General features: G+C 37.4%; 2 protein-coding genes and 1 non-coding gene across 4 annotated transcripts; 2 read left to right on the top strand and 1 right to left on the bottom strand.

Annotated features, from left to right (window-relative positions):
• The first annotated feature begins 321 nt into the window (after positions 1-321).
• LOC145475716 (uncharacterized) lies at positions 322-15,913 on the top strand. Its single transcript, XM_081455284.1, has 12 exons — positions 322-941; positions 1,928-2,008; positions 7,471-7,546; positions 7,697-7,770; positions 8,157-8,254; positions 8,850-8,941; positions 9,214-9,345; positions 9,668-9,781; positions 9,908-10,025; positions 10,584-10,735; positions 11,495-11,529; positions 11,735-15,913. The coding sequence occupies exons 1-12, from the start codon at positions 870-872 to the stop codon at positions 13,535-13,537; spliced, it is 2,847 nt and encodes a 948-aa protein (XP_081311410.1). The 5' UTR covers positions 322-869; the 3' UTR covers positions 13,538-15,913.
• Trnat-cgu (transfer RNA threonine (anticodon CGU)) lies at positions 7,266-7,338 on the top strand. Its single transcript has one exon. It is a non-coding gene; the product is annotated as a tRNA-Thr (tRNA).
• Positions 15,914-27,032, bottom strand: LOC145475690 (uncharacterized). Of its 2 annotated transcripts, XM_081455281.1 has the most exons (19): positions 26,915-27,032; positions 26,031-26,111; positions 25,155-25,233; positions 24,666-24,745; positions 24,458-24,549; positions 24,326-24,381; positions 23,276-24,099; positions 21,987-22,103; positions 21,221-21,301; positions 20,322-20,379; positions 20,123-20,205; positions 19,885-19,976; positions 19,615-19,646; positions 19,360-19,503; positions 19,039-19,152; positions 18,729-18,846; positions 18,354-18,472; positions 17,902-17,960; positions 15,914-17,474 (listed from the first exon to the last, which is right to left on the bottom strand). In XM_081455281.1, exons 1-19 carry the CDS (start codon positions 26,984-26,986, stop codon positions 16,587-16,589), a joined length of 3,189 nt encoding a protein of 1,062 aa, XP_081311407.1. In that variant the 5' UTR covers positions 26,987-27,032; the 3' UTR covers positions 15,914-16,586. The 2 variants fall into 2 exon arrangements, with proteins under 2 accessions (XP_081311407.1, XP_081311409.1); XM_081455283.1 differs by lacking the exons at positions 26,031-26,111; positions 26,915-27,032 and adding an exon at positions 25,563-26,008 and having other exon boundaries at positions 25,155-25,528.
• Between the last annotated feature and the right edge of the window lie 701 nt (positions 27,033-27,733).

Here is a 27,733-nt window from a genome sequence, read left to right on the forward strand (position 1 = left end):
GTGTAAGTGTTGTTTCATTACAATCAAAGACGGGCATTACATTGCAATTATTCTTTGATAAAAATGCTAACTCGCTGAACTAATTGCGTGCGATTCATCTTTCACTTTCACAAATCTTAAGCTTTTGTGCAGAATGGAACTCAGTAAAGGTAATTATTATTCTATTATCATTCTTAATGAAAGTATGCGTGACTGACTTGCTTGGCTCTTAGTCGATATGATTGATAACACTTTTCATGAAAAGACTGAGCACATTCAGAGCAGAAAAAGTTAGATTCACACTTACATGCAACGCATATTATCGCACATTTAGTTCCAATATGTTTTCCAAAGATATCTCTATCTACTTTGTTGGCGTAAATCACGGTTTGTTTGCGTGCGTGCGGATATTGTATTTGTGGGCTTGTACCCTAAGGGTAGTGAATCTCATTTTGTGTACGTACACCAGAGAGAGAAGAGTGTGGGTTATTGAATCTTACTTGTCATCTTGTTCCATTTTCAGAAAAGGTACACATTAACGCCATCCCCATTTTTTATTTTGGCTGTAAACAGTGCACATTTACTTTGTTATATATGCTGTTTGCACACTTTCAGGACATTTTCACCATTCCATAGCACGTCACAACATATATTGTCTTTTTGTCGGAATTTTATTATCATCTTGGCTAACCAAGCATTAAGCAACGAGTGGACTTCCTTTGATAAAAATAACAATACCCGTCAAGCCAGTGCTACAAATGCTAATAGGCTTTCCGCGTTGTTATGTAGGATATTGTGTAGGGATTTGGTGGTTGTTACAATATTTGGAAGAGTGTCGTTTTTAAGCGCTTGTTCCGTAAAACTTGCTGGATGATCAAAGTGCCTTGGCCATGGAGAATCGAACTGTGAAAGAGGCATCTGTTGAGGGAGTCCAGCGACGGACCCACCCCAAGAAACATTTTGTAAGTCTGTCACATCGACGCAATGCGTAGATGATTATTTCTTGCTAGAGAAATGGCTTGTTTTTACTTAACAAGTAATTTAAAAAATAGATAAGTAAAGAGCCTTTCTTTTTCTTGTCGAATGTCAACCGTTTGGATGGGAAACAAGACGGGAACTACCACTATTCGCGTACAGATTATTTCTGGGTTCGGTTGCTTCACAAAGATCCGTAGTAGCAGTTGTTACGATCTCTGCTATGCATGGTATTTGCTTTTTCAACATGGACACAAGTAATACACGAAAAATTCACATATGCAAATAATGTATTACTGTTCCTTAACAAAAGATAATGAGATAGCTAAACGAACAAAATGGACCCCTAACTGTAATTTCTTTAGTTAAAAATTCTTGCGATGGTCGGTCGCTTAAGGCTAGTGAACGCTAACGCACGTAGAATTGCGTGGTAGCTTCTAATGTTAATTTCTGGTCTTGCTTAGTCGAATTATTCAGGGAAAATTACGTATGTCTTTCAATTACAGAAACTTCTATCAGAATGTCCGTCAATTTTGGATTTTAACAGGCTTTTATAGCGATAAAAAACAATATTTTAAACATATGAAGGCTCTCACTTGTAAGAGGTAAATATGTAAACATACGTGTGGTATGAAATCGTGTTTCCGGATTTAAAGTATACATACTTCAGCGAATCTATCGGTATTACTAGCACTAGAATAACACTACCCACCGAATTCCATAACTCTAAAAAGCAAAGTCAAAGAACTTGCTAGGTTTAGGAACTTCTGGGAAAAATGTCAAATAAAAAATAATAATAATAAAAAACATTTCTTGAAACTCGATTTATTTATTTATCCTAAGACCCCTATTTACTGTATTTGTGTCAACGGGGTTAAGTTGTAGTAAGATTTCTTGCAGTTATGATTCTTTAGATTTTGTAATTTATTTAATGGCTATTTTATTGAGGCCGTTTGCCTTTCATTTTGTGCAGATGTTTTGCATCAAGGTTTCATGGTCCGATGGCACTGTGAATCTAGTTTACAGGAGATACAGCGAGTTTCTACATCTACAGGTATGTAGACAAAATCATTGTGATATTCCTGAATTACATCCCATGATAACAAGGAAACTAAAATTTAAAATGATTGTCAAATGATTGTCAATCAATTATGGCGACGCACGAAGGAAAAAAACACTGATGTCAAATCTGTAAGACAAGGAATGTTTTTATCACACTGGATATCCTTAATGGTAGACTTGGTAGCCCTATTCATTTCCGCGCAAAATGTTGCAAAGAGTGCTTATGTATCGTTTTTGATAGAGAAGTTCCGGGAAAAACCCCTTCATCAATCGCAAATGATAGGCGAAAGTGTCTTATGGTGTAGGTGCGCCTGAAAATGCTACACGTGCGCGTGCGGTTTTTTATTGAAACAGTCTGTTTCTTTTATTTTGGACAGAAAACGTAGTTAAGAAACCTCTGCTTTTAAGTTCTCATTAACCATAGTTTTGTGTATAAGAAGTTTTGAATTTATTTTCCTTTTTATCGCGAAGTCAAATACGCAAATTTTTAAAAATTAATACATTTCGTTTATTTGACAATAACTTTAGTAAGCTTAAAATCAGAGGAAAGGAACCACCCGAATACAGCCGTTTTTTCTGCGCAGCAAAACCGTGGAGGGAGATCCCAGTAAATGTATCTAGGCCCGAAATTTAGTTCTTGCCATGCATAAATTATCGATCAACTTCAATCTGCTCACTAGAATAAGTTCTCACGGTTCAGAAGGCATTACCGCCTTATTGCTCGCCCCATCATGTGATAATTGATGCTGTGTTGTTTCATTTAAGCAAATGGCTGTAATACTGGTGCATAGTTTTCACATCAAGTGTATTTTGCACGTTTAGTAAAAACGAGCCATTTTGTTTTTCTGTTATAAAATGTGCATTCTGCTTTCCTTGCATTAGAACTTGATTTTTTTCTTTTGCTCCAAATTAAGTTAACACATTTAATTCAAATTAGCAAGCATAGGTTATGAATGTTTGCTGCACTGATTTGTTGTGATCACGGGCTCCAAAGAGTGAAGATCTTTTTTTATTTCCCTCTCAAAACCTGACTACACAAAGACAAATGTTAACAAAACCTTGAAAACCTTTTTCTCGTCATGTGCTAACTGGTACCTATTCCGGAGACTAGCTTTTATCCGAAACGAACATCCACATCAGTTTGATATATTTGGTAACAGCCTGAACTAAAATAATGAATATATCTGACTGGTAAAATAATGTTGTTGTGTCTGTAAATTCCCAAAACTTACACTGCAAGAGATGTATAGAAGTCATTAAAGAGAAAGGAAACTTCTATCTTCTAGATTACCCGAGGCATGCATGAATCTTTGCACGTCTGAATCAAAACACCCAAAATGTTAAACACGTTCAAATCCGAGACATTTTGCACCAGGAAGAATCGAGGGCATTGTTTCTGAAATGCTCCCCTGTCGGTTTATTTAAATCAACTTTGCATTAATACATTAAAAACACAGAATTGCTCAATAAACGCTATTCTGAGACATGTCGGCGTTATTTCGTCGCCATTGTCAAATGCAAATTTGTAAGTCTTACGTTTTGCGTTTGATAATTGCAACAAAATGACGCCCAAACGTCATGAACCAACGTTTGTATTTCTTTTAAAATGTTTTTATATGTACCCTTTGCATTTATACTTTTAAACAATTAGTAAGCTCAGCTCATACACCCTGCTGTTTCGTAGGATAGTTTTATTAATAAACATTCCAATGACCAATTGTCTTGCCCGTCGAGGGCTGTTTTACATAACTATCAAATTCTAATTATAACTTTGTATAAGCTAATAAGGAACAGTGTAAGCCACGCTAGTCCGTGAATCACGTTTTGACTGGCCATCTCGATTACAAGACAGCAATACCCTTTGTTCTAAGTTTTGTAAACTTGTTCAGCGGCGCGTAACAGGCTTCATGAAAAACAAAAAAAAAATACCATCTATTATCTCAAATCAAGGAACATTTAAATTTAGATCGATCACACGGTTAACGAGGGGGTGTGTGAGGGGCATCAAGAGGGGTGGGGGCAATTAAAAAAACAGCCTGAATTGCCACTGGAAAAGAGAAATATACTGTCAAAGTCTGTTTTAATGTGAGGATCATTCCGAAAAAATTGTATTGATTGTACAATAGGCTGCTTTGCTCTGAGCCCCTCACCCTCACACATATTAAGCAATGTGTGATAAATAGACCTGGTTTATGGCTAAAACGTGATTTACACTTCTAACACGTGCGATCTATAAACCATTATAATTTATATGCTGCCACTGTGAAATCTTATGAATTTTTGTACTTTCAATGAATTTTATTAAATTTTTTTGCAGTCACTTTACTTCTTTAGATATTTTTTTGACCAGTTTTGACTATTTCTAATCATTTTTGGTGGAATTTCGCTTTATAAAAACAATTAAGTTCGAGAAGGCGGCTGCTGATAAATAATGGCGTAATTTATTCGTTAAATGACGTCATCGTTTCTTGTTATACACACACCCACACCTTGGAGGGAAATATTTTTAGATGTGTCACAAATCATCCAAGTATTACCGCCATAGCTGTAAAGGATAGGAAAGTATCACTTAAATCAACTTGCTACAAGTACTTAAAAATATGAAATATGAAAAGAATCAAAAACTCGTTCGCGTAATATCATATGTGACAAATTACTCCTTAATAGACCGTTTTCGTATTCTCGGTATCGAACTGAAACTAGCTTGCAACTGAGACTAATGCGGGGAGTCTTTTCAACTGCAAATGACCTTGATCTCTTTTTAATGACATTTCCCCGCATGAGTCTCCATACAGAGAATACCAAAATGGTCTATTCTGGAGCGAAATTACAGCGCTAATTTATAAATTTACGTGTGAAATTACAAATTTTCCATGGCAACCGGTTTGGCACGAGATTTCTCGATGCAATAAACAAGTCAAAACCCCAGATTGTAAGAGCAGTTTTTCACTCACGATATTAAAAGGTAATCAAATGGCATTCTTGTGAGCGTTTCTACAAATATCACGTAAAACCGCCTAAATGTCTTTCCGGAAATTCTCAAAAAAAAAGTCGAAATATCACAATTTTTTTCTTAAATATCTCGAAAAACCCTCTAAATATCTCGTATTTTTTTTTGGTAAAAATACACTGAATTTGAGTCACGTAGGCCAAAATTTTCAAAAATGTTCTTGCAGTAGTCGGAGTTGAGGAAGAAGATTCAGGCATGTCGATGTTATCAACATCCGCCATTTTGGAAAATTGCTGCTTTAGCGCTTTTAGTGATATGAAATACATCTTTTTGAGTGGGAAATCGTTGAGCTGGATTGTTTCTGGCATAGAACTAAGTATTGTTTCAAGAAAATAGCAAGGAAAACGCAGGGCTAGGCCAAAAACAGCTATAAATATTTCTAAATGTCTGGTTAAATTTTCTAAATATCTTAATATTTTCTACATATCTCGCAAACTTCTAAAGATCCCAAGAAATATCCCCATATTTGTGGAAGCGGGCCTACATACTCGTGAAATAAGGAAATAATTTCATTAAGCTTTGTCAAAATTCTAATAATTTCCGTCGCCTGAAGGCTCAGGAAATTATAAGAAATTATTTCCTTATCTCACTCGACCATCGGATCACCCATACTAATACAGACTGTTTGCGTTAGTAACTGTGAAGTGTTGTGGTAACTACTTCACCTTTACGTCATTGGTCTATAATTGCCGAAACCCTTTAGCTGAAGGAAATGGAAACTCGATATAATTGAAACTGGTATTTTTATAACTGAAACGTCAAAGGTTACCTAGGAGTATAGTATTAATTCATTTCCTTTTATTAAACACGTCCGTGATTGAAACGTGACGATGCCACAAATTTCCTTTTGAGATAAAATTAACATTTTCCTGTCTAGTAAATTTCATAACAAAAATACAAGTACCCCTCGACTTTACTGCAAATCATGATAAGCGGTGTATTCTAAGAAAGTTTAGCCATAACTTGAATATGTGTCTACAGACATTGGTCTGGTAGACTAACAAATACTGAAGTAGCTGATCATGCCAATTCAGCTATGGGCCATAAAAGGTCGGTAGGGAACTTCTTTGGTGTTTTTAACTTCCCATCAATTGAAATCAACAGTTGTATACTTTTTGCTATTGTTATTTTAGCGGTGTTTCCTAATAAATGCGTCATAAAACTGACAGCAGAATTTTATTTTTCCTCTCTAACTAAAATAATGCATAATTTTGAACGAGTGTGTTGAGATAAATAATAATAATAATAATAATAATAAACTTTATTGCGTACCTTTTCATACAAACTTGAATGTTACATGTATCTAGTAAAAAAATTCAAAATTCTGGTGTTCCTTAATTTTTTCCCTAAAATAATTCTTGTAAAACAATTTCAATAGCCTACCTACATAATTATACTCTGTAAGCATTTACAACCATTATAAGTGGCTATGCACACAAGTGAAGGTAAATAATAATAATTAGTATATAGCACACAAGTGAATAGTGCTTTTCGCGCGCTCTGATTGGTTAACTCGGAGGTGATTAGCAAGTACTACTCACCTCCGAGCGGCCGGCGCGAGAGATTTTAAATTTCCGATCGCTTGTCACACATAAAATAACGGTTTGGTCCGCTAATTATTCAGCTTGTGTGGTATATACTAAAACAATTATTCACCTCAGTGTCGGTGAAAGTGATGACCACCACTATTCACCTCCACTTCGGTAAATAATTGTTAATTATTATTATGAAATAAAACTCGAATCTTACATTTATATGGTAAAAAAAAAAAAAAAAACCCAGAAATTCTATTGTTCCTTAATTTTTTTCCCCTAAAATAATTCCTGTAAAAGTTGCAATAGCCTACCTACATAATTACACTCTGTAAGCATTGAATTGAAAAGGCTCGATTTGTTCAAATGATATGAATATTTGAATTATCAATTTTCAACCACTTTTGTTACTATTTTTAGGAGTTGTGCAAATTTCAAGATGCGATATCTTTTAACTTAAAAATGCTTTGAAAATACCTAATGGATTAGAATTGTGTATCATGTGGTAAAGTTTGAGCTCCACTGGATTAAAAACACAAAAGTAATGACTAATATCCCTTTTTAGCTAACAGCTGAACCAGCTCAATAAATAACTTTCTCACGTTGTAGAACATTTGGAATTTAAAATAGCAGAATCTCCTGGAATACGTTGCTTTTTTGCTTTTAAAAGAGAATGTATGAGTCCACAATGTAACCAGCTCCCAGTTGGCTTGATAGCTCAGTTGGTAGAGCACTGTACCCGTATCGCAAAAGTCGTGGGTTCGAATCCCGTTCAGGCCTGATTTTGTATTTTCAGGCTTTAATTTCACAACTGCTTAAGTTGTGTGTATAACTGCGATGATCATGATCAATCATATCTTCATTTTTTGCTTTTGTAACTTTTCTTTTTGTTTTCTTTGTTCCTGCTTTCAGACAATTTTATTCCAGGCATTCCCTGGCTCGCTTGGCAGGCCGGGTACCAAACGAAAGTTCATTACACCCCTTCCTGGTGAGTCACTTGTTCTGCTTAACTGTACTATACTTAAATTTATTTATTTTTTGCCAAGATTTTGCTCTAGAATGTGATTTCTAACATAAAAAAGATAAATGTAGAGAGGTGAGGTAATAAATTTTGATTTGGATGCTTTTTTTTTTCCAGATTCGCTTGCAACACGCATGAATGTTGGTGAAACAATATTCAGAAGAATGGAACAGGTCAACTTTTTTCTTAAGGTTAGTTTCTTAGCTATTCGTGGATAGATAGGCTAAAATGCAATACAATTGCGATAGACTAAAATTCAATAAGACGGAATGAAAATACTAAAATCACTTCATACCAATTCAGGAGTCGATCGGTTTGAGTTTTATAAACTTCACCACACAATCCTAAGTCTTAGATTTGGTGGACGAAAGTGGTATGAGCACGAGAACACGCTCTCGAGGGATTTGCGCTCCATCTGTGGCTCTTCCTTTTGGCATATTTTCACATCGACAAAAGTTAACAGCCCGTAAATTGTTTAGGATATTATAGCTCAAGGAATAATCTCGGCTGCTGCAGCTGTGTCTTTTGTTAGTATTCTAGATCAGAACAATACCATTTAGCGATTCTCTCTTTACAGGAAATTTTGTCTCTTGAGCACAAGGTTTCACAGTCACAACACATCAGGCGGTTTTTGACTCCAACGCAAGAGGACTTAGAACCGTTACAAGTGCCAAAGTAAGAGCAAAACACAACACAACTTATCATATTATAAATACGTCTTGGTGATCCACGATATGGTATTACCATTTTTTACTAACATAAGAGTAACCAGAAAATATTTCCATAACTAAAACCAGTTGGTTCTCTATCCTGCTCGAAATGGAATTTGGAGTTGTTGGTTTTTTTTGGAGGGAGGAAAACCGGAGAACCAAAAGAAAAAGCCTCAGAGCAAGGCGAAGAACCAACAGCAAACTCGGCCCGACCGGGCCACATTGCGCCAACCCTGCTCCCCAGAACAATTTGTTTTACAACATGGCAACTAAATTTACGGAACCATTAGTTCAGGGAGAAGGTCACATAATCCCATAGTTAACTCGAAATTATCCGGCAATAACTAACGCCGTTTCTTGAGCGTTGAATAAGACAACCTGGGGACTTTCAAACGATAACATCGAAATTTTCGATATCGTTCGAAATGTTGTGAAGTCCTGTCTTTGGGTAAATTTCTTCTTGAGACTGACGATTTTAAACTTGAACTACTGATGGCATAATAAGCAACTAACTTAACTTGGTAAAATGCAGGAAACTAAAGATTAAATTTTCCACTCAGGAGGGTACGATTTAAGAAGAGAAATGGCAGACGAAGAAGTAGTAACTTTACACAGACGGTGAGAAAGCTGAAGTTTGGAAAGACCAGAGTATGTAAGTAATGGCGAGACGTTGCTGCTAATTAGAATCACATCATACCTTGCAATCGAAGTTCTACATTTTGCTACAATGATGTGGGTCAATGCACTTGTAAGTAAATGAACTGTCCCGGTTTTTTATATACTGCGTATTAGCAAAATAGAATTTATATAAAGTCTCTTAAAGTATCAAAACTAGCTAATACTCTAGAAACTTTACACCGAGTGACAGATCGATATCCAGAGGTTTTCTTAATTTAGCTTACTTAAATTTATTCTCTTTTATAGTTGGTAACAAAATAAGTTCACCAATAGTACTAGAACACTTTGTGGTTATGGACGATTACAACAAGCAGGCTAAAAGTGATATTAACTTGAAGAAAGGGCGAACTGTTGACGTTATCGAAAAGAGAGAATGCGGTAAGTGTAAAAAGATTAAGTTTGACCTCAAAACGGTTTCCTGTTGCTAAGCAATGCCGATTATTCAGAAGCAAACTTCGCGAAATGAAGAGGAACACACTTTGAACTGAAACTGCTTTTAGAAAATCGACACCCTCACCCGAGTTAAACGAGTAAACGTTCGTCTGTTTTTGCGCGTTTAATCCTTTTCCCGCACGAGAGGTGTCTAAGATTCGACCCAGAAACTTCCAAACTGATGACGGTTACAACTATAAACGATAACAACTAATTGGGGATGCTATCGAAACATTTCATGACGTGCCTAACTAAAACCATATTACAGGTTGGTGGCTGGTTGAGTGTGACGGGGAAGTGGGCTGGGCTCCAGCTTTGTATCTTGAGCCCGCTGACGAGATGGCAGATGCTTCTAATGCACAGAAATTCGCTGTTGGTAGAGGTAGGATTGTAAACTTTCCTTTGTTTGAATTACGTATACCAGCCGGTTTTAAGCTATGGTTAACAACTGTTGGGTTTCGACGCCATGATTATCATGTCCATTGCTAATTATTGTTCTGTTATGCAGGTGAGATCTATGTCACATCTAAACGTTACGTTGCTGTTGAGGGAGACGAATTGAGCTTTGAAATCGGAGTCAACCTGCAGATTTTGGAAAAAAACTATGATGGATGGTGGAAAGCCTCGTGAGTATCTGAAGTTATGTGATCTAAAGTAAAGATCGCTATGATATGATATCAAATTGCACACATCGATTGCAAAAATTATCTTTACAAGTCATATTTGTGTTATCACCCCCAAAATGGTCAGGTTATGCTTAAGATTGATAACATAAGCTTTTAATTTTCTATGCAAATGCGTAGTAAGTGTCTAAAGTGAATAAAGCGTTGCTGTTGGGATTCACTGAACAGCTTACATGGACTACTCATTCATGTAAGGTTTCATCTTCACACACTCCAACTGTTTTAATGTAGTACCAGACTACTTCATCTGGGGCTGATACTGTAAAAGGGTAAATAAGGAAAATCTCGAGTGATGATTACATCATCATGACGACGACGAAAATGATGATGATGATGATGATGATGACGATCTTGTTAGCGGTGACCACGGGTCAAAGGTGTAAGTCTCATTCCAACCGTCTATGGTCATAAGGCGGGATACCTCTTAAACTGCCTTGTTCGCTTTTGTGTCAATTTTCCGCCACGTTTTTGGCTAATTATGATTTTTAATTTTGCGCTCAGATATCTTGGGAAAGAAGGCTTGGTACCTGCTATGTACTTGAAAAAGTTGGGAAATGATAGAAGGAAATCATTGGGAGGAAGAAGGAAATCAAGACTTTTTTCTTCAAATGAACTCAGGGGGGAAAGTGACGATGACGATGAAGTTATTTCAGGTAAGAAGCGAGGCAGTTACTGCGTTGTTTGGTATTGCTAGAAATGACGCACCTATTATATCATAAAGAGACTTAAGCCAAAACTATTCTAATCTTGCTACAAAATCGACAAAAATTAAATCGCTCTAAGACCTCAAGTGGGCTAAACTTATGAAAGTACTAATGACTGGTAAAACCTCGAGTAGAGACGGAGAGGGAATGCTGGACCCCTTAAGATATCAATAAAAAAGATATACACAAAGAGCTGCAGGAACGTAAATTACAGCAAAAACCATTTCATCGAAATATTTCACCTACAAAGAAATTTTTTCATCTCTGATCGATCCAATTACTACCTTAATAGGTAGAAATAAGAACTTTCTGTCCTGAACTCCCAAAGTGGCACCAAAATCTAGGAATTAAACCCCAAGAAAGGCTAAACACGTTCCAGTCCGTTTCATGTTGGCGACCTCCCCAGAGATACAAGAGACCGTCCAAGGGATTTTGCTGTATTCATGACCTGAGTGTAGATTGTCTGACAGATCAATCACCTAAATCACGAACTGATCTTGATATTATAGTGTTTTTTAAACATATAATGACCTTTTGTCTCAAGGTTTGTAACTGCCAGTCGTCATATCCTAATTTAAAATATCTACACCTCGGCGAGCTGTTTCTACCAGCTACCTCCGACAACCACTTGTGGAGTTCCCTAGAATTCTATCAACTATTTCTCATTATTAAAGAAAATAAAATGATAATTTACGTTTATTCTTACAGAAATACCTGAAGAAGAGAAAGACGAAAATAACAAGGTGAGACTGCTGGCTGACTAAATATTTGGATAGGGCCAATAACAAAATTTAAATGTTATAAAATTTAAATGTTAGTTACATGATGGAAGCTACCTAATTATTTTACTTCAAATGGAAGAAAATCTAAGACACTTTCATGTATGGTGGTTAATCGGAGTGTCCTGGTGTTGTATTCAAAACTAGTAACATTTTCAATTTTTTTTAGGATCGGAAGACGTCTATGCCGAAAAAGATTTCACAACAAATGATGTCAGCAATCGGTAGAAAGACCTCCAAAGAGGCGGAGACTTTCCAAGATGCTGTAGATGGTGGCAGCGACAGTATATCCAAAGGTGACCGTAGAACTATAGACACAATGGTTGAAATGAGTACCGAGTTCTTACAGTTGCGAAAGAAAGACTCGAATCCAAAGCCGGACCCAGGAATCCCAGAAAAATCCCAAACGCTGCCAGCAACGAGGAGCCCAAGACCCACCCTACAGCGTAAAGCCATCAGCACACTGGCGGCTTATTCCTTTGGTCTTGGATCATCAGGAGAGGGCGTTAAAGAAGGTTCTAAGGACGACATGTCCCTGGGGATTCCACGAAGTCGAAGTATGGATTCAGTGCCTACCTCCCATTTGAAGCAGAACGTCAACAAGCAGTTGGATTCAAAATGGAAGCCTGAAACCAAGAATGCGTTATCGTCATCGCTCAAATGCGTCAATGAGATTCCTGAACCAGATCGAGATAAAGGCGAAAACGATAAAACAGATTCAGGCCCTCAGTCAACAAACGTGCTCAACGATCTTTCCCTCACCAACTCAAATTCGACTTCAGAGAACGAGAAGGACTCCGTTAGTTTGAAAAACGAAGGAGATAATGACTTAAATGACATAGACACATGTGACATAAGATCCGAAAGCACTTCATCTACAGAGCTTACCCAAAGTCCAGAAGTGTGCGAGCAGCCAATTGACCTATCGAGGTATTTTCAGACAATTTCACTGGGTGGCGACTCACCCCGACTTCATTCACCAAACAGAGTCCCTCCTGTACCTTCCTTGATACCTCAGAGCTTACATAGTGACCCACCGAGGTCTCCAGCGCCTAGCAGGATTGCTCCCGTGCCCAGTGGTATCAGTACTTTTCCCAAAAGAGCAGATGCCGCATTCAAACCACAGGGAACCCACAGAAATCCGCAGTCAATCGACCGAAAAATTATCCGGCAGGCATCGTTTGAAAAAGAAACAGCTGTGGAACTTAATGAAGAAATTCAATATTGGAGCTCAAGTGAAGAATCAGAACCTGAGTTGTTGCAGTTGTCTGTTAACAGCAAAGGTTCGCCCGCTATCGTGGTTGATAACGCAGAGGAGAGTTCTACAGAAGAGGAAGAAGAAGAGGAAGAAGAAGAAGAAGAAGAGGAAGAGGAAGAAGAAGAAGAGGGAGAGGAAGAAATGGATAAGCATCCCAATGGAACCCAAGATCTCAATCTTAAAAGTAGCATCAACTCTACTGAAAGCCTAAAAATTCAGATAGGAACCCCGTCAATTGAAGATGAAAACTCCAATGACATCTATTGCGCATTTGAAGCGTGTGAAATTGACAGCGAAATGAACCTATCCAAAGGTGACTACGTGCAAGTTTTAGAGAAAGCATCAACCGGATGGTGGCTGGTAAAGAACGAGGCAGGTCTGAAAGGTTGGGCCCCGTCTAACTCTCTCTGCCCTGCGCCCCAAGCCCATGGGAATACAGAATGCCCTGTCTTACCAGAGGAAGGAGTATGTGTCATCGAGAAGGAGTGTAAGCCCCAGATGTCATGCCGTGTTATTGAGGATTACAAGGGTGATCCATACAACCAAGAAATAGATCTCCGCAAGGGAGAGTTTGCGCATATTTTGCACAAGAGCGAAAGCGGATGGTGGTGTGTACAGGATGAAGACGGGGAGATAGGATGGGCTCCTTCAAACTACCTGGAAGTGTTCGAAGATGAGAATGCTCATAAATACGTAAATCATGTTGGACATTGAACTGTGCGTTCGTCAGCGTCATACAGAACAATACTGCTGGGGCAAGCAGTGTCATGCTTTAAGAGGACAACTAGACTTGCTGAGAGACTGATAAACTATAACCACGATGTTTGACAGAAAGTAAATAATAGTTGCGCTTTGCTTTAATTTACTGATTCGAAATGTTCTCGAGGAGCAATTGCACCATACATTAAGTACGTTTTCTGCGTGCTACTTTGTCTTCAGACCAAAAACATGTCGCGGAAAATAATGGAGACGAAAAAAGAAGTGAAGGAGTCAGAAAAGTGCCACGAAAATAATTATAAACCTAAAATGAAAGAGTATGATTTAGGCTGGGGGAGACTGGGGGAGACCAGTTAGTCGGATTAGGTAGGCGGCAAGTTTGGAAAGCATCAACAACCAAAACACAACTAGAATGTTTGAAGACTCGCCATTCATGACGTCACCAAGCTCTTTTTTAATCTTAGAGTGTTTCGTCGCAATTAGCACGGACATCTGCATTAAATCTTGTGAAATCTATCAATTCAAGGCAATGAGTTTCTAGCACATGGACATTTTTACCGATGCCACAAAATATAAACAATTTTTCGTATTTTTCAAATAAGCCAAAAACCACCTTCATAGTTCAATTTATCATGCCCAATTTACAAAAGACACGAAGTTTGATAAGAATTCGTTGCAAATTTACAAAAATATGGGACGCCAAACTTACAAAGAAATGTATGCCAAGGGGCAACACGTGCCCCGTGGCACACCTTTCTTTTCTTTTTCTTGATAAATCGAGTGGTGTAGTTTATTTTCTGAATGAAAATAAAAAAAGCGGAGAAAAATGACATCGGTAATAAGGTCCATTGCTTTTCTACAACAGCCTGTGAACAGGCTCGTCGCTCATCAATGCTTAACATTAGATATACAAGTTATGAGGTAGCACGAAACAGGCCGAGTGCTAGTTATCAGTAGGTTTTGGCAAATATTCACTGACTAACATTAAATGTTACGAAGTACCAAGCAAGGGATATGCCACCTTCTAAAACTTTTATACAACATTAATACTACCATAATGGTACTCAGTACAGTGGCTGTGCCATCTTTGGGTATTCGCTAACCAATAACCCTGGATTTAAAAATTCACCCCTTTTTTCCACTTCGTTTGGAAAACTATATAAATTCAAGGGGCATTTCAAGGAGTTTACAACATAAACAAACGTTTTTTTAGAAGAGACAATCAACTTGATTGTCGACTAATGCCATTTTTATGCTTATTAAAGTTTTCGAGGGATGAAATAAGGTTTTGTGACATTTGCAGTTAATTGAAGAGTGAGGAAAAATAGCGGCTTATAAAACATTTATAGTTGCAGGGCAGTTATTTTTTTAATATTTAAACAAGTTGCTAACTTTGCAACTTTTGACCTGATAGCATTGAACTAAGAAAATTGAAAATGGAACGGAATTACGTTGGACAGTACTTAAACATATGAAAAACTAAAAGGAAGAAAGTAGAAATTAAAAGGTCATTTTGGAGTGAAGTTATTAGCAAAAGAACAAGAATTAGTTGTAGCCTTCAGGGCCGGGTTGTTCAAAACCCGATAAAGCTAAACCAGCATTGGCGAGAATTTTGATTTGAGTTTTGCAACTTGTTGACAGTTTATATTTTTTGTCTATTTGTTTTGAGTTTGAATAATCTCAAACTACACAAGCCATTAGCAGTGAAAAACATTTTTGTACAAGAAAAGTTAATACTTTAGTTATCCTGGGTTAGCGTTAACCGACTTTCGAACAACCCGGCCCAGATTTCTTTCTAGTTTTCCGCTAGTCTTACAGTTTAAATTGTAACAGATTTTGTTTTAACATTTTAAGCCCTTTTGTAGACTCTGGAGAACTATAACCTTTTCTACAAGTCTGGAATTGACTAAGAGAATCAACAATATACTCTTGCAAGGAAATTTGAGGTTTCTTTATTGCATTTATAGCTGTTATAAAGAATTGAAGCATATATAGTATAAGTAAATGTAACCTTAAATTGATAAAGATAATAGGACCTTTATGTTTTCAGTACAATCAACAATAAAGGTCATTTATTCTCTATAACCTAAGCTTTGATATGATCTTTTTCTGTATTTACGACTTATAAGTGAATATTTTTACCCATAATTACTTTACAATAACGTACATTTTACAAATGTGACCGATTTTCAAAAAGGAAACAATTTCTTTTTCATTTTTCATTTTTGAAACTTGCTGTTGCTCTGCTGTTTTTACGGCCGTTTGTAACCGATTTTCTAAGGAAATCATGCGCGTTGCTGGTTGTTTTCTATGTTCAAGGAACGCAAGCTTTGCAAGCCAAGGCAAAATAGTAATGAAAGTCAAACCCCCCTCCCCCCCAGTCCCCAACATTTACACCATGCTCTACTTGTATGTAACTCATCTAACTGGAATACCCAGATAAAGGAAATTTTTGGAACATTTTATTGCCCTGCAGTCACTGTATATAGCTCTGACAACTACCGATCGCGATTTTTTCTCAAGGCCTTTGGTCATGTCAATCGGCTAAGATATCATCTTTAACGTATGGATAATTGAAGGCAAACAAATTTATAACAATGGATACTATGTTTTAACAATATACAGCTAGGATAATATAATGTTAAACCGTATTTTATCTAGCAAATTGGCATTTTTTATAACTTTTTCTTAAGTTAAATCTGCATCGGATTTAAATACTTCACAATTTATGGTGCAAAGAAAGATCTCTCCAAAGACGTTACAAACAAGTGGTATTGTCATAGACTAAAAGAGAAATTCAGAGCTTAAACTTGAGAAAAGTTGAAATTTCCTTGCAGCACAGCTCAGGAAAAACTGCCTTCTGTTCGAAATTAAAAGCCTTATTTCCTCCGTGTAACAAGCAGTTTAAGTACAACTTGTACAGCACAACCTGGCGTTTTACACCTAGTACCGACAAGTTAAAAGTTTTATGTGTATCGGAAAGTTCTGAGACTTCCTTTCTGTTAGCTTCTCTGTTTCCTTTAATAAAAAGACAGATATGCAAAATCTAGTATACCAGAGACTGTAGAAAATTAGAAGGTCCCCATCCAAGTTCCTCTGATGTTCGTACGAGCCACCAGCCATTCTCGCTTTTCTGGATCACTTCTACTTCATCTCCCTCATTGAAGGTAACTTCACCATCGTCTTGAGAGATGTAAGTGTGCATTGCTCTGTACAGCCTCGAGTTAACGATATTTTCCTCGTTCTCTATCTCCGAACTGGATTCTCTGGGAGACATCTTAGAGGGGGATATAGATCCAGAATCGCGACCTTTTGGAGGTGAACCTGCCAATGGGCTCCTTCTGTTTGTGGAAATCTTTCTTTTTGAAGGAATAGGGCTGCTTCTGCCCGAACTAGATTTTTTACCTGTCGAGGAGATGCCATTCAAGCTCAACTCCATTTCATTCTTGTAGTGTTCCATAGAGGTGACAGATTTTGAGCGAGGCATCCCTGGAGAGGGTTGCGACACTGGCATGTTGTCTTCAATATTGTCAAACCGAGGAAGTGTTGCACACTTCTTGATGCCATTAGTAGACTGTTCCTCGGCGAAAACATCAGACGACACAAGGGACGAAAGGCTTCCATTTGGAGAGCTTTCATACCCACTACTTGAAATGGAGAATTGACGAGATTGGGATGGGTTGTCCAATTCTCCTTGACTAAACTCGCTGGATCGGGGCCGCCGGGGCGAGGATCTTGGCGAGGACAAACCTTTGGAGCGGGGTGAAAGCTTCCTATTCACGGGCGGGGTATACACTGGCGCTGGTACTGAAATTGATCGGCTGTTTTTCGCGACGGGGTTGTCGCTGGTCTTACTTTCGCCATTTTCTCCCTCTGATATTGCATTAAGTTCAATGGAGTTTCGCTTTGGTTTTTTTCGAATTGTTCTTTGAACCTTTAAATAATAAAAGGAAAGAAAGCCAGATAAGTTTCCAAAATTATGAAGTGGCACACTAAGACGTTAAGGTCAAATGGACTTGCATGTTGAGACATTATTTCCATCATAATCTTTGGTGGCTCACAATGCTTTTTAGTCTTACATCAATAGGGTTCATTAATAACTTTCATCGTAGGTTTGTAGGGTTTCCAGGACATTTCAATTCCCCGTATTTAACAGCCTATTCCAGCTAGGAAGAGCCACTTTGAACTTATGGAAAATAAGGTAACTCTGTATCTTGCCAGCACATGAAGAATTCATTGATTACGATTACATTTCTATTTTCGCAAATAAGGAGTTCAATACACAAACGTAATGGAACGTTAAGGCACACTGAGAACTTTAACAAATGTAAAAGGGTTAGGACAAGCTCACGAGAACTCACCATGCTTCGCCTTGTAGGAGGTGTGCGTGAGAACCCATTGCTATCGCCATCTTCAGAATCTGCGAAGAGGAAAACAATCATCAGTTTTCAAATAGATCATCCTTCGTGTAACGTTCTTGTTACTACTGAGTACTTTAACGATATCCTGCCAAGAAAAATTGCAGCTCTTGGGAGATTAAAATGAACAAATCCTCTACCTCAAAAGAATAGTTGCAAGCTACTGTGTTACATAGCTGCTATACGAAATTGCAAACAAGGAAATTAAATTTTACATAACGTAAATGGGTGTTGTTTGACTTTGCAAATCAGCTTTTACTCTATTCAAACCAGCGACCCATTTTTACTGATGAGCAGCCTGCTGATCTCTCAAATCATTCGTCCTATACATATGTACAACAATTCGAGGAAGCTCAACCAACATTATGACATGTATTCAGTCAACAGTAGCGTACCTCCATTGAAAGAAACAATATCCAATGTATCCATTTTTCTGGACGTTGAAGTAGAAGACTCATCAGAATCAACTCTTTTTAGGAACATGGCAGGAGCCCAGCCTTCATCTCCTTGATACCTGGTGAAATAATGTTAATAATGTATGAGCATGCGCCCTGTCATCTAAGAAACTTACCATGAAAATTTGACATAAATATAAAAGTTAAAAAGCGCGTTGGAACCTTTAAAAAAATTCTATTCCGACAGTAATAAGAACAACACTAACAAACGACAAGCAAAAACAAAAATAAACAGACAACAACAAACGCGACAAGCAACAACAGCTGCAACAATATAGATGAAAGTTATCTTAAGCTTTGGATTCTTTTGTTTACCTTACAAGCCACCATCCATCTAAAGTCTTCTCCACCACTTTAAGCATAACGTCAGCATCAAAAGACAGCTCATCGTCAGCTTGAGCTTGATAGCTTTTTATGGAGATGTATATCTCCTCTGTTGAATTAAAACAGACAATAAATCATCTCTTCATTCCAGGCAGGTTGGTGGAGGCCTAACTCTGGATTTTGATATGGAGCGACACATTTGGGTGAAAGTAGTTGGACAGTATTTCAAGTACGCTACCAAATATTTTCCTTGAGTTGTTTACTCTGTGATTCCAATTGGCATTATTAAATGGAAGCTCACCTTTTCCAGGTGCAAAGACTTTTGATGTGGTGACTTCCGATCCGTCGTCTGATGGCTCAAGATGAGAAGCTGGAGCCCAACCCAACTCTCCTTCCCGGTCAACAAGCCACCAGCCTTACAGAGAAAAAATAGCACGAGAAATTAAAAAATTGAAGGGAATAATCATTTTTACTAGACAATCAACAAACTAATCCTGGCGATGCAACTCTGAACACATGGAGGAAATTATTAATTCATCGGAGAATATCAATGACCTTCGACAGACTTCTATACGTAAAAGGCACTTAGCCCTTCAAATAATTCAAGAAATGAATACTTTACCATAGTCGTTCCTTTCGATGACGTCAACAAGGTCACCAGCTGTCAGGGAAATATCATTCTTGTTTTTCTTCTGGTAGTCAGCTGTCACTACGTATTGCTCAAACACTACTGGCCCAGAGATCTGCACATTGTCATCATCGTCATCTACAATAAGAATATGAAGATTTAGTTTCCATTTTACAAAGAAAGAATTTCAAATAAAAAATATTTGAATACGCCAACAAGTCAGATGAAAAATCAGCTTAGTAGACTTACTCTCTGCAATCTTCCCGTCCGTCTTTGCAGACCTGAGAGCGAAAAAAGAAAATGGAAAAAATGTCATATAAAAAGAGTATTTGAAGAACCATTTTAAAACGACAGTGAAGAATGTGCATAATAATGACAATAAGCCATTTGCAATTTTGCAAAATGAAATCAGATCCTTTTAACAATTCCTTCCTCTTTCATGTAACATATATAGGGACATTCAGAATTAAGTCCATGATCATGAAAAGATTTTTGTTTTAGACAATTTTTATTACTCACTCTCCATGAGGATGGACATCACTGGCACGAGACCTGCAGAAGTCCATAACAACTTTGCTTTTTGAGATGTTGTCAGGTGCATTGATTAGTTCCTGAAAACAAAATAAAAAGACTTAGAGAAACCCATGCCTTGTTACCTTGACAACTTTCTGTGCTGGCGCCTTTTTTTCTTTAATGCACTTCTCTTTAGCAGTTGGACTAAATCTTGCAACAATAACCTCACATCATTATTACTTACGTGGCAAAATTGGTTCATAAACTTCTGGCGCTTGCATTTTCCGTCTTTGAAACAAAACTGACAGTTTTCAGAAAATTTTCGTCCTAGGGAAAAAAATAAATACAAATTTTGAATAACGACTAGGCAGTGTTGATTGCTCTTGAAAGAGAAAGAACTGATAAAATATGATTGAGTGCTATTTTTTGGAACATTTTGTTACCTTTGAGTGCAGGGATTTCCTTTCCAATGGCGGATGGAAATTCCTTTCTGAGGTTTTCCTAGAAAACCAAAACAGAGACTTTCAAAAACCTTATTTTGTGTAAAGTGCTACAAAAAAACCATCTCCCATGATGACTCTTTACTATGATGATGCACTTGTATTTCAGTCTTTTGTTAAGCTAATGTTGCTTTTTGAACAAACGAACGAACAAAAAATCAAACAAAAAACATACAAACAAAGACAAACAAACTTTTCAGTTTTAAAATTAACTCATTATCTTCTCAAGTTTTAAGTTTGTCCTAAATAAATTGTTGTGTTGTGAATGACGCTCTGCTCAAAGCTTAACTAGCAGTAATAACTGTTTTAATGACTGACCCTGGAGAACTGGTACACCGACTAAGAGGAATCACCTCTTGACAAATTACAAACGACTTATTTATGACATAAACAGAGCCGAAGGACGGACTTCGAACATAATGATCGATGCCTTACTTATAAAATAAGTTCTCCCCGCCCTTATTGACGCCATATGCACGTGCAAATCACACGATCATGACACAACAGATTGCCCTTACGGGTGATTGCTAATAAAGGATGACATTGCAAAATTCGGTACTTGAGATAATGAGACATTTAACCCGCAAACTGGGGAACACATTGAATGCGTTGGGTGGAAACACGCATCGCCGTTATATTGATCTGTTTTCAGCGAACAAAAGACCGCAATCAACACAAGTGGAATATTTGTTTTTAACTTGTAAAGACCTCATATGTTGCAATATCCTTAATGACTCAGCCTACAATACAATGACGTCAATGTGCGTGACAAAGAAACCGCGCCAATGGAAACTCAATGAGAATTGTTCAATTGGCATTATCTTAATTTTCATGGTTTTTACCTGAAGGAAAAAAAAATCACTGCATGTCCTGTAGATGATGTTAATATTTCCATCTGACCACACCACTTTGAGAATATAAACCTGAAGAAGAGAGAATTAAAAGCACATGTATAAGAAATTGGGCAATTTCTGGCATAAAAACGTTACGTTTAGTCAAGTAACATGTTACGAAATTAACTGATAAATACAATAATTTGAGATACAATAGAGAACCTTGATAGCTGCTATCACGAACACAAAATATGTACTACACACATACACGGGTTGTGTTTTCTTAAGTAGTTCTCTTCTACTTAAATTGTTTCATTTAATTGAGGGCATAAACCAAGACAACTATGATCTTACGAATTTAGTATTTTTTAGAGAAAATGTTTGAAAACTGAAATTTTAGTACCGCCTGTTTTCGAAGTTTCCTGCCAGCTTTTCTCAATGTTCAAATGTAAATTGAAACTTTTCTATCTTAATCATCAATAACTCGTAAAACATAGCGAGAGACAGAACAAAACGACGGGGAATTAAATATATTTCGATATATGAATCAAAACGACTTTTAAATGTCTTCTTTTAAATTATGCTTTATTTTGTTTTATTATTCGCTAAGTAAGAACTTAATTATCAAGTATTTTGAGAATTTTTTTTGGTCTAAGATGTCACTGGTCATGTAAGATATACATCACATTGCAACGAATCGAATCTCAAAAGCCTTTAAGCGATGTCTGAAGTGTTATATTTTGATTAGTCAAGCGAGATCTATCAGTTTACTTACATAGTTTTTATCGGGATTCTTCCTCTTTTGAATTCCTTCTACCGTTAGGAACTTGGGTCGTCGGTTCATTTCGGTTGTTATCGTCTGAGCTCCTCTTGCAACGTCTCGATCCACAGTCTGTGAAAAGGAAAATGGCAGAGTCCGTCTTATATGATGTCGTCTAAGCTTCCTTGATCGATTTAAACCGCAGCCCACTCCATGGAAGGAAATGGCGTCAGTCCAGTTACGTATATTCCTCTCTCGGTGTTATAATTAAATGCTTACTTATTTTCGTTTTGTTTGTTTTCATGATGGTGGCAACCGTTGCCAATCATAAAACTGGCCGTTCAAAGTCAGGAAATTTTCAGTTTTGTGCCAGATAACTGGAACAGTTTGACTTAATCCATTTGACCAGTTAAGTGGTTTTCGAAAACATCCTAACAAAACACGTTGCTGACCTTTGAAGGAAATAGCATTTTAAAGCATAATTATTACATTAACCTTTAAGAAGATTTTTTAATCGTCTTGGCGTTAGCCTATTTGTTCATTCACCCAGAAAAACGATTTCTAAATGCATTCCCCCTTTTAGTGAAACAGTCATGAAAGTTTGGGACAAGGTTTCTAGTCTGACATAGAATGTATTTTGGCATTTTGGTAATTTTTTTATTTAAAACAACTGTCATATCATATTGATCGGTTGCGGTCACGATTATTTTTTGATGACATACCTAAATATATAAATTCTCTAATATCAGCTAGAAGAATCATTTGTAGTAAAATATATAAGGTGCTTGTGTCTAAGTCGAGCTTCTACAGATGAGAACAATTCGGTGATTAGAATCTGTAGCATTCATTCAAAAGATTCGAACACTTCGGCAATCCCTAGTCTTGTGCCTTTGTAATTATTTTAATAATGAATAACACAAAAGAATGCATGCTCTCGTACAATATTAAGCTCGGTATCTTTCAAAGGACATTAAGAATCAGCCCCCCTTGGAAAGACAATAGCCTTTCCGGTGACTAAGCATATGTTTTTATCCTTTTTGTTGGAATTAACCCACCACACACACTCACGTGTCTTGCTTTTCACCAATAGATGAAAGAGCTTTTGAAGTTGGTTTTGCAAACAATAACAATGAAATTAAAATAAGAAAAAAGAAAAAATTCGATCCCGTGTCGTAAAGGAAACAATTGTTACGAAGTGCTTAAACCTTCTCGATCTGGCTGTTCTAGATTCAATGTTAGCAATCCTACATGTACCAAATAAGCAATTTTAAGTCAAATCTGTCACTAATGAAAATAATAGCTACCTTCTCTGTTCTTGGAGGGACGAATTTTCTTTCCTTCACGCCTTCCTCTTTGGGACAGGTTTCCAAATTTTCTTTGATTTGGCAAGACTCTTCCTGGCCGTCTGAAACTTGCGGCTCATTTGGCGTCTCTGGAGATGGGGACCTGGATCTGGCAGGTGCTAGAAAAGCACTTGGTGCCCACCCCTCACAGAAATCATTCTTGACGTACCACCAACCGCTAGACTCCTTCTGTAGCACTTCAACCTCCTCGCCTTCCTCCACCGACACCTCACCGCTTTCTTCGGCAAAGAATGACGAAATAACGACATACTTAGCCTTATTGGGGGTCATTCTCGCCAGGCTGTTTCTTGCACTAGATTGAGTTGAGATCTTCCTGGAGCGAGTCTCCTCCACCTCGGAGTACTCAGAGTCGATGGCTGAACTCTCCGTCTGTGCTGAAAGACTCTCATCTCCATCACTCTCAGACTGTTGTTGGCTTAACTCTTGTTCAGGCTTCTCTTCGTTCAACATCTTTTCGGTTTGCTTGCCCAAGTCAGCGATACCGACAGCAACACTGAATGGTCTCCTCCTTAAACCTGGCCTCTGAGGTGCCACTTTTTTGTCTAAGTCGTCATCAGTGACTGAAGTCGCTCTCGGCTTACCAGGAATCATTGGGATGTCTTTACTTGGCCGTCGTTCATTCAACCTGTTCAGCTTGTGGTAAAGATGATCTCTTGCTTCCTCGCTGAGGACGTGCAGGTCCTCTGGAATCCAGGCCGAACTATACTTTGGCTTTCGCTTTACCAATGGACTTTGTTGAGGTATATCTCTGAGCGGATCTCGACCTAAAGAAAAGAGTTTTATTCGGAATCAAAATGATTTTAGATTTTTCCTTTGCACAAGAAAGTTTAATCCTTGATTTGCTTTTAAATCTGTCAAAAATCTAGTTTGATGAGTTCTTGTTTAGAGAGTTACTAGCAGTGCAATGCTGCTTACTTTTATTCTCCTTCAAGGTAGAAAAATGTATGTTTTGTCTTTTGTTATTATTGTTTGAAGTATTTTTTCCCTTACCACTTAACATTTCGGCCACTTTAGTGACTTTTTTCAGTTTTTCTTCCTCGGAGGACCTGCAGGGAAAGAATTCAGGTCAGCGCCTTATAGTTTAGATGAATTTAAAAACTTGGCGGCACTTAATAGTCTTACCTTTCAATGGTTCCATTTTGTCCATTCAAAGCACCGAAAAAATCCATTACAATTTCAGACTTTCGCACCATAGCCGGAAGAGTTAACAGTTCCTGTAATTAAAAAAAAATCCAAATTAGTATTTAGTTTGTGGAATTTGCATTGTGAGCTGTAAGATAACAGCTTTTGCCACCTGAATACTAAGATTGTTTAAGTCTCAAGAAAATACCTTGATAAACTCATCCATTCTTGCCATCTTTTTCAAATCGCTGTCTTTAAAGAGAATGCGGGATAGTGCCGAGTTGTTTTCTGCAAAGTAAACTCTTCTGATCAGTTAATGAATTCAAAGCTCACCAGGTAGGTCTTGACATTACCTAAGATTGTCATGCAGAGCATGTTACATCGATAAAAAGTCACTCAAACTTCAATCATAGCTGTACACTTCCAGCTTTCTCGATTGGAGACTGACGAATTCCTGTCATAATTTGACCATTAAAATGTAAGTAATTGACTATTATATGAATAATATATAAATTATGTAGTCTTTCATACTGTTCGTTGCTGAAAAGAACTGAATTTTTTTGAGAACATCCTTGTCAGACATCCACCTAATTAATGAGGATTTTAGAACCTCGATCAGGGACACTAAACATCGATAAACAATGAGTTATAGAGGGCGAAGTCGTTTTGTATGATCAAGTGTTCTGAAATAACGTACCTGGCAAGCTGGAAATAAGAGTTCTTGAAGTCTTTCTGGAATAGCCACCCTTTTGCTTGAGTAACTCGTAAATCTTAACCTAAGGTTGATAGAAAATATGAGTTTCTGTTCTTTTCTTTAACTTACGGGAGCCATGTCACGATTTTAGCATCTTGAAAATCTTAGCCTACATGTAAATCTACTTTGCCTAACGTTTGTCTTTTGCAGTCACTCTTAAACCTCTCTATCCTTGACCATCTTCAGTGCTCGTTCGTTTTTGTTTATTCAACCTCCCCCCTTTTGTCGTTTTTCTTCCTTAGCAAGCTACCATTTCGACAGTTTTTTTTAATTCGAAGATGTCTCCAAAATGACTCAAACTATTCCGTCATTCTAAACTGGGTAAGACTATCGAGACATGGTCATTATTACAGGGGACCGAGGAAGTAACATCAAGTTGGTTATAAATATCATACGATGTTTTTCCTGTAGAATCTTTTTTCAGCTATAAATGTTTATCCTTTCTCCTTTATTGCAATGCACGTCATCCAATATAGTGAGCTGAAACGGGCTGACACTAACACCGTATGCTATAACTAGTGTCTCGATCTATCCGCTTGACGCAGACAGGGCGGAGCTTTCTTATCAACCTGCCACGCCATATTAAATCTTGTCTTCCTCTGTTTCTTGGAACATTTTACGGAATGTTTATTTAAGCAGAAACAACGATGATCACAGAAGTAGCTCCAAGGCCAAAATTTAAAATATTTAGTTCCATGCAAAGGAATTTGTTTGCCCTTAATCGTTGTAACAATGAGCCCAGCTTTGCTGTGGGCTATTTTGTCAACAAGACAATTGAACAGGAACAAACTTCTAAATTAATCTCATCGGAAAACTTACTTGTAAGTCAACAAATTCCTCATATTTCTTTCGAAGTACAGACTTGCTGCCGTCGCCATAAACAACGGTAATCTTGTAGGTCTGTAAGATTTAACGAAAGTTAAAAGTTAATTAATAGTTTACTTGCTTTCAAGAATAGCCTTCACTGTATTTGTTATGTTACCGTTTCAGTTCATCAACGAAGCAGTGCTAAGACAGTCCTATTGTTACCAAATCCACGTGTAACTCCGCAGGTGTGCATGTGATATGCGGAACAAATGATGGTCAAAAGTCAATCCTTAACTCGCACCCATTCTACACTGACTATGAAATTGGCATCGCAGCTCAAAAGAAAATCCACCATTCGAAAACTTTGAAAACGTGCTAGAGACTACGAGATGTCAGTAATTCTATGACAATTTTCCAAATTTCAGCTCATCGGCACCCTTCAAATTCAAACGCTGACATATTTACATACTTTAAGTATTTCAGAAATATTTTTCTTTCCTCATCCGGTTTTCCTTGCGTATAACAATATCGCTTGCAGGCATTTCAGAAATGCTCGATGGATTTGGCCACAAACTGGTCTATAAATATAATCGACTTCCTCTCGCCGGCACTCTTTGGAGTGTACGAAATTAAGAATGTTTTCCAGTGGATTAAAACCAAGGCTAGACTCTTACTTTTATAACACCACAACCAAAGTTGTTTTTCTTTAGTGTTAAATGTTTTTGCATGACTTTCCTTTGGTGTTGTGTTTGATTTGTAATCCCCCATTATAAACATCCAATACGGCACGCCAGCAACAGAAACACTTTGGAAACAGTTGCATCAATTTATTGCCGTATTCTCACACACAGTGATCTGAAGCGAGGTAGTAAATAAAGAAAATATTGACAACTAACCTCAGGGTCTTTTTCATCTTTTGGAGTCACTGTTCCACTTACAGAGGCACGCAGAACTGATTTTCCCTCCATGGTGCCAAATCGCAAATGATATGAAGCAGGCTTCGTTACCTTATAAAGCTTCTGTACTAACGTGGGAGTTCAGCTTACGTCAATTGAAATAATTATATCTGTTTCTGCTTGACTAATGTTTTGCATAATTAGCTATAATTCCGTGATTGAAGACTGTTAATATCAACAGGTGATCGCAATATCAGGCAAGAGAACTGAACTGTGAAGACTATATGTGCAAATAAATCACGATAGATGAAATAACTAGCAAACAGAATCACTACGACTACGTAAAATACTAAATAACATTGTCCAACTTGAAGTTGTTTTGTGAAATAGTCCTTGAATGCACTCGCATATGACTTATTTGAAATTTTCTTAAGCCGCGCGACGGAACGTTCTTTCAAAATTAGATATATTAAAAAAAAATTAATAAGATTTTGCTTCTTAGCTTAAACTGTATGTAGAATGTCTTAGGTGTTCTTTATATCAAAAATCTGTCGCAGAGTGGAGTATTACGAAAGTAAGTGAAGTGCTTTGTGAAATGTTGTTCCTGTTACGTGGTAAGTTCGGTGAAGCAGACATCCTGTTCTTTTGTGACGCGTAAAAAACAAAAAACACGTTAGGTGTGTATCCAAACGGACACGCTTTCTTAAATGTTTCAATGAGCATTTGTCACTCTCACTACAATTTGTTTGCGTCAAACTAATGCCCGTTTACCACGTAAGAAAATTTGGTACTGTATACAATCCATAACAAATATACCAT

Source organism: Orbicella franksi, chromosome 2, assembly GCF_964199315.1.
Source record: "Orbicella franksi chromosome 2, jaOrbFran1.1, whole genome shotgun sequence".
Lineage (NCBI taxonomy): Eukaryota > Metazoa > Cnidaria > Anthozoa > Scleractinia > Merulinidae > Orbicella > Orbicella franksi.